The sequence below is a fragment of the Eurytemora carolleeae genome, unplaced genomic scaffold (genome assembly GCF_000591075.1).
Source record: "Eurytemora carolleeae unplaced genomic scaffold, Eaff_2.0 scaffold1231, whole genome shotgun sequence".
NCBI classification, from domain to species: domain Eukaryota; kingdom Metazoa; phylum Arthropoda; class Copepoda; order Calanoida; family Temoridae; genus Eurytemora; species Eurytemora carolleeae.
This window is the reverse complement of record NW_019397170.1, coordinates 78721-86481: the sequence shown is the minus strand read 5'-3', so window position 1 is coordinate 86481 and position 7761 is coordinate 78721. Positions and strand designations below refer to the sequence as shown.

Sequence of the window (7761 nt, the reverse complement as noted above, 5' to 3'; positions counted from 1 at the left end):
TAGACCTTCTAAAAGATCTAAAGGTAGAGTGGAAGGGCCTAAGACTACAAAAGGATACACTGAAATATATTGATCACAAGGAGGCAAACTTTAGAATCACAGATGTCAAAGAAAGAATCCCACTAGTACCAATAGAAAGAGACCTGATTGAAAAACGAACCACAGAGTTTGAAGTAAACTTGTCCCCTTTCTTTGTTGGACTTGTGCTCACACTTCTCTCTAACTTTTTTGCATTCATGGTACGACTCTATAAGCGCTCCTTGCAGGAATATCGACTCAATATGGTCACCCTGATCAACTACTACGGCGTAGAGTTTATCAACTTCATAGTCTGTCTACAAAATTTAGCTGTAATGTTCGCTTCTGTAGTTTGCCACCTGCCTTTGCCTCTAGCTAGAGCTTTGCACTTTCTTCTTGATTTTGCAGGATTCCAAGCTGTTGGGTTCGTTATTTTAGTAGCAGTAATACGACTTCTATTTGTCATCAAGTTTACTAGAATGGTTGAATTAAATCAGGAAGCTACCACAAAAAAACTGTCAGTGTGCATGGGCATTTTCTACCTCATAGTAACAATGGCATTTCTGCCTCATCAGCTTTCATCTGGTTACATTTCTCCATTTGATGCTTACCTCAGTGGAACAACAGCTACAATTACAATGAACAGATACTCTATTGCACACTGTGTTCATATGCTGATAGCATTGATAACTGCTCTCACTGTTTACTTCTACATACAGTACTATTTAAGAACTCAGCACAGCATGGCTATTGTTAGCGCAGAATCGGGACATGCTGACAGCATTGTCAGCTTCAGAACAATGGTCTCTGCGTCAGTAGTCTGTATTATCATGGTGGTTCTGCTTGTAATCCTTCAGAAAACCGAGCAACACTTTCCGCTTGGAGTTGTCTTGTCCTCAACTATCTTGATTGGAATAACATATAACTTTGCACGGAGAGATAGCATCCAGAGTTACTTTAACTTCAAATTGAAGCAATTTTACCTTGTGCACTTCATTTGGTCACAACAAACAAGTTTCTTAAAAAACATTATCAGAAGAACTGCAGTATCTGAACCTTCTGTATTCTACATAAGAAGTCAGAATGCAGTTGGCCAAGCATAGTTCATTTTTTATGTTAATTGTTTGTTTGTATATTACGGAAATAAATCGATGTTTTTATTAATCAAATGTTAGTAAGAGTAGTTGAAGAATAAAATATAAAAACTCTTTGCCAAGAAATTTAATTTGATCTGTTTGTAATAGATCTGGCTGGATAATTACAGAAAATGTTTTTGTCTTCAATGTATTAGGAATTTAGTTTGTACGTGCTAAAATTAGACATTCATAGCGTATGGTATATTAATGTAAAGATAAAATTAGACATTCATAGCGTATGGTATATTAATGTAAAGATAAAATTACAAATCCAATTTGCAGGTACTTTAAATATTATGAAATATTCTGATAATTATTTTCTTCCAGGTCAAGTTTGGTTAAAAAAGAGATAGCTCATATATAGGGCTGTTGCTAACAAATGGCAGGTTTTGGAAAATTAACCAAAGGTTCTATTATATTAACAAATAGCAAAAATGATTAATATTAAGAGCGTGAACAAACAAAACAAAAAATAAAATAAAAATTATAAAGACGAAACAGATGTGTTTTAAAAATAAAAATGTTTATGTTTATTGGAAACAAACACCCAGACAGACACCAGAAACTATATATACAGGGTGAGTCAAAAAAGTGTGATTTACGGCGCCTGGTACAAAAGTGTACCTTTTTCTGTGCAACTTTTCTGTAATGTGCTTTTTAAAATATTTTTTGAAAATTTTTAATTTTTTTGGTACTCTAATGGTCCAAAAAAATCCGCGAACCCTTTTTTCTCTCAAAATCAAAAGTTTAAAAAGGCAAAAATGTACTTATTAACTATTGTAATAAGAAAATTCGCAATTTTCAGTTTTGGTCTAATTTTTAAGGAAAAGTTATTTGAATTCTCTAGTTACTTTCTTCTTGGTATATTCAAAAGTTAAAAATGTATGCTGTTCAGTTGAAACTTATAGCACCATTGAAGAACAACTTTTCCTTTAAATTAGACCAGAACTGAAAATTGCGAATTTTCTTTATTACAATTTTGCCAATTTTCTGTGATTCTGTGATTCAATCTTTATAAAATTTTACATTTCGATAGAAACAATTTATATATACATTTTTGCTTTTCTGAACTTTTCGAGAGAAAAAAAAGTTTGCGGAATTTTTTGGGCAATTGAACATACCAAAAAACGATAAGAAAAATTTCAAAAAATATGGAAAAATCTCCATACAGGAGAGTTGCACGAAAAAAGGTACACTTTTGCACCAGGTGCCGTAAATCACTGTTTTTTGACTCACCCTGTATATATAGAAGTTACTGTAATAAATGTTTATTTTCTTGAGCTTAAAATTAAATCCATCGATTTGTGCATCAAGACCATAAAAAATTGTCATTAAAAAAGTCTAAATGTTCCTACACATTTTTTAGTTTTTAACGGTCACATAGAGAAGGCATTATCAATATTAAAAAATTGGGGTCAGATAAAATAGTTTAAAATAGGTAGAAAAGATAGGGATTGAAAAATTTGAGTTTGTGGCAAAGACTCTCAGATGAAATTCCTTCTGAATCTCTCAATCCTCTCTGTCCTTCATGTTTCACTAGGAAAGGAGCTGGAATACAGCATAAGTGTGGAAAAGAAGTGCCAGGATGTAATCTTCTGTTTCTAGCTCTAGCTCTTGGATCTCTTCAAGCAGAGAAAGTTGCAGGTTGGAATTCTCCGTAATAAGATGGAAACTGAAGGATTAGCAGATGGATCAGAGTTCTATATTTCCTCTGGGGGAAATCCTCTTCATGTTAAAGTCGGAACTCCAGATAATAAGACAGCTAGAAGAACTGTGAATCAGATCTCTGAACAAATCATCCAGCAGTTACAGAGAGTCTTGGAGCTTTCTCTCAAAAGAACAAAACAGATGATGGCTGTTCTACGAAAAGGAATGAGTACGGCCACTGCAATAGAATCAAATATATTTGGAAAACACAATTTCAGGATTTTACCAAGTTCAGAAGGTATATCATTATTAAAATCCTTTTAACTAAACCCATGTTTACGAGATTTAGAGGGTCAATGTGTTTTTTTCCCATCTCTATTTCTTTGCAACCCAATGGTTTATCAAATAATTTTAAAATATATCAAAGGCTTAAAATAGTATGATTTATATCAGGTTACAAAAATATAGGGATTCAACTCCTTTGTTCACATTTTTAAATTAAAAAACTTTAAAGGACATACAGAACATGGAAATAAACTGCGGTCAGCTGTAAAACAGTTTGGAAGAAGAATCAATTAACTGGATAATTTGTAACCTAAACAGCCACTATTTAATATTTAAATATACAATTTTAACATATTTTGATATTTTATGTTATCATAATTTGACCAACTTTTCAGAGAAAATCCGCGAAATTTAAAAATGTTTTTTTTCCTTGTCACGCGGGATTTTAGATTTTAAAAATCATCTAAAATGACTTATATAACCATTAGGAATAAATAAAAATAAATTTTTATCTTGTGACACAACTTTTAGCCTGGCGGTCTATTTGGTGAACAGGGCCCTGCAAGATTCCATCACTTCTGAAGATCACAAGGTTGAATGAAGTCTTCCTTGAGATAGTTTTCTGAATTGCTTATTAAATAATTTTCGAAGAAAGAAAGTTTAAGTTGTGCAGGGAATTAAAATATAGGGAAATTGATTTCGTAGATTCAACCAGGATAGTTAGTCCTTTATGAATAATCATGTGTAACCTACGTGCTCTCATGATTTTTAATCAGAATTCTCATGATTTTTAATCAGAATTCCATTGTGCCTAGTTTACAATACTCGCAATTGCGCACAAGTATTATTGAAAGTAGAATTTAAAAGCATAATTGGCAACAGTAGTTTTAAAAGATCTGGTAGGGTGAAAAACTATCAATTTATCAAACAATTTTGAAATGGTCAAAGTAAAATTGCGTTTGAACAAATATTTCTTTAATTTAAATAAGAGATTTCAATAGTTATCAAGTCATTCAATACTCGTCAAAAGAGTAAGGACAAACTCCTGAGATATATTGAGAAGAAAATGATATAATTCTAGTGCTAGAGAGTAGGGTTGGGATTTGTTTAAAAACGATCTAAAGTTTATCAAGATGCATAGATTAAATTATTAGAGTTTGTGGCAAAGACTAATATATTTTCGACAACCTATAAAATTGGACATTGATAAGTAGAGAAACAACAAATTTAACGGCTACCAGTATTAAATTCAGGCAACAAAATAGTAAAATTATATATTTTTAAGTCTATACATATTTAAAATTAGACATAATTAAAACTTTCGTCAATGGTTTGAACTCGTTCTGCCGTGCAAACTTTTTCAATGACGACCTTCTCTGCCTTGTAGCAGTACTGCTTGTTCTCCTCCTTGCACTGCTCAACAGGGGCGTAACTGCACACGTTCTTCTGCACCTTGTCACACACAGGTCGAAGTTTTTTCCTCTCAACTTTGTCACAAACCTGGCGGGCAATAGGTTTACATTCTTTCACGTAGTTATACTTCTTGGCCTTCTTGGGACGGCTCAGAGTCTCTAGAAAAAAAGAATTAAATACACACTCATATTTAATAAAATTGAAAAATACAAGAGTGGTTATTTTCAGACGCAAGAACATTCAACATAGATTAATTTGTAAATACCTTAAACAAATATTTTTAGAATTAAAAGAAAACAAGCTTGACAACAGTCCATTGAAATTTACCTATTTCGCATTTTTTCATTGGCTCTGAATGGCAGTTTTGTTTTTCTACTGGGTAGGGGAATTCATTGGTAAACTTCTCACAGAACTTGTTGGATCTAGGGTGACAGATCTGTTCTCTAACCTAAAAGAAAAGGCTTTTATTTGACAATTCTCAGATTCGTTAAAATTTTCTAACGGTGATTTAGCCGAGATTTCCCAGGCTAGCTAGGCGGGGAAGTCTCAGCTAAACCATAACTGGAAAATGTTTAAATCCAATAAGTGCTTTCATTAGAAGAACACTTTGCCTGGAAACATACTTTATATTTAGGTCAACCAGAGTGACTTTCCGACACGTTTATATAGACGCCATAATTACCTTTCTTGGAGTATCATAGCACTTCTTGGTTGGCACTTTCTCACAAGTAACACTTCCTTTCCCATCCTTGGGCTTGAACTTTCCACAATCATGATCTACAGAGAAAATACAGGTCCGATCTTTTACAACCTACAATAAAATAAGGTTACGTTTAGAAAATTTGAAATAGACAAATAAACCCAATTAATAAAAAGACCTATTACCTTGTCTTCATCCCAACAGTAAGTGAAATCAACATCCACACATGCATATTCATCCTTGGTTGCAATCTAGAGAAAAGCTTTAAAATGTGAGCTCAACAATTATAATTTAAAATACTTACTGCTAAATCATAAACAGTGTCACAAACTCTGTCCGAGACGGTTGTACATCTTTGGACGGAATAAGATTCGTCGACGATCTCATATTCCACAACTTCGGCCAAGGAGCAGAGAAGTTCAGTAACATCAATACATTGCCGATCTTCAAACTGATCAACAACAGCTGTGCAATTCTTCTCAAAGATATCTTTGCAAACTTCCTTCTGTTGAGTATAACAAGTCTTTTCAACAAAGGGAACACATTCGTTGACATAGACAATTTTTTCTACAGGATGGCAATCCTTTTTATCTCCAGATTTAAATATTTCGTCCGGAGTATAGTATTGAGCATCCATTGGTTCATATCTAAAAAGGATTTACGTAAGATTATAATAAAAAATGCAGGATTCTTTATTTTTATCAGTTAGCATGTCTGTCGAAACACTGCTGTAAAACCACAAAAAATTAGCTTTTGCAGAAAATTTAAATATTGCTGTACCGAAACTAAAACCAACATATAAAGGCTTACTTAGTATTTCCAGTGGTAGTTCCCAAAGGTGTAACAGGACCACTATCATCAGACTTGTAGTTTCCATTGTTAGCGTCCCAGCTACCATCATAACCAGCATCAGCATAACTCTCATACTTCTGTACAGCAGGCTTCTGTGGTACACCAGCTTGGTAATTAGGGTTCTGTACAGCAGGCTTCTGTGGTACAGCAGCTTGGTAATTAGGGTTCTGTACAGCTTGATACACAGGATTCGGCAAATCTTTCTTGGCAGGTTCAGAAGCTTTAGAACCTTTAACATGCAAAAAATGAATAAGTTTAAGACGCTAGTGAGAGTTAATTTCTATTAAGGACAATTTTATCTAAGCTAACAAACTCTTTCAAGTCGAAACGTAAGGAACTTCAGTTGCCATTTTCTAGTTAAGTGAAGGGTAGGAGTAGGGGGTAGGAGTAGGAAGTCTCAGGTTTGGTTAAGTTTGTTTTCTAATTAGCTTGTACCTGTCTCAACAGGAGAATTGTAGGGAGGAAGAGAACTCACCCCACTCAGTACAAAGAACAGTAACATGAACATCCTGAAATTAAAAGCGAGATCAGTTCAAATTATATGAATAAATTTGGCATCAAGATCATAGATTAAATGGAACAGAGACAATCAAAGGCCAGGAAATTAAGCTCAAAGTTGAATAGAGGACTCTCATTGGTCAGAGCCCAGCAGGAATATCCAACAGAGGAATAAGCAGAAAATCATAACTAGTAGATACAAGTATGACATAAACGGTATGGAGGGTATACAATACATAAGCTCAGGTAATTTAAATGTGATCCTTGCTAGACACAAGACAGTAGTAATGCTCTTTGCCAAGTGATAATGCCAGGGGAGGGGGGGAGAATAATTCATCATAATCAATATTTATAAACAAAACTACTAATTAAACAGCATAGGAACTAGTAACGATATCAAAGTAAACCTGATGAATATCATATACCAACACTTAAATAGCTTATTACAAACTGCAACTCTCTCACTACGATCTATCACAGAAATTAATGATATACAAGGTCGAATCTACACGAAATGAATAAATATTAACCTGATATAACGCCCAATTATCTCTATACTCAAACCAAGATCTCAGCTAATCCTGAAGATGGAAGCTGAAGATAAATGTTATATAACAACGCAACTATTTATATACTATTCTAAACAGGGCAAAATAAAAACAAAACATATTTTAATCATTTCTAGTTTTAAAAAATGTGGTTTGATAATAAGGCATTCATAATTGATAGTAATTACATTAGATTCCTTTCTTGACTATCAAGGAAAAGACAATCAACAACGGGTTTTCAATGGGTCTAATTCTAATTATAAAAACGAAGCGAAGTGGTTTTACCATAAGAAAAAAATGTATTATATATCTTTAAAATAATGGATTAGTTTAATTGAAGTGTCTAACGTTTTACATTAATTAAAAACTTAAATCCATATAATAAAACAAGACATTCGAATGTTGCGTATAGCCGGCCAAACGAATGGACCTATTGGGCTGAAATTTTTTGTGGACACTCATGGGTGGTGGGGGGGGGTGTTATAGGCTAAAAAGCAATCGAAATTTAAAAAAAAATTTGCCACGGGCAACGCCGGGCCCTTTAGCTAGTAATAAATACAAGTATTTGGGAAAAGGGTCCTAAATTCTATCACCATTCACCATACCGTGAGAATATTAGGAATTAAATCACTGATTCTGTACGGCAAATCATTTTAATGAAAAA

The 7761-nt window shown here is 33.5% G+C and overlaps 1 protein-coding gene across 3 annotated transcripts; it reads right to left on the bottom strand.

The window, feature by feature from the left end:
- Positions 1 to 4345: 4345 nt before the first annotated feature.
- On the bottom strand, positions 4346 to 7186 carry LOC111712488 (uncharacterized). Of its 3 annotated transcripts, XM_023487120.1 has the most exons (9): positions 7080 to 7186; positions 6487 to 6560; positions 6228 to 6280; positions 6010 to 6182; positions 5504 to 5846; positions 5385 to 5450; positions 5182 to 5310; positions 4827 to 4947; positions 4346 to 4657 (listed from the first exon to the last, which is right to left on the bottom strand). In XM_023487120.1, exons 2-9 carry the CDS (start codon positions 6557 to 6559, stop codon positions 4389 to 4391), a joined length of 1227 nt encoding a protein of 408 aa, XP_023342888.1. In that variant the 5' UTR covers position 6560; positions 7080 to 7186; the 3' UTR covers positions 4346 to 4388. The 3 variants fall into 3 exon arrangements, with proteins under 3 accessions (XP_023342888.1, XP_023342886.1, XP_023342887.1); XM_023487118.1 differs by having other exon boundaries at positions 6010 to 6280; XM_023487119.1 differs by having other exon boundaries at positions 6010 to 6280; positions 7100 to 7142.
- Between the last annotated feature and the right edge of the window lie 575 nt (positions 7187 to 7761).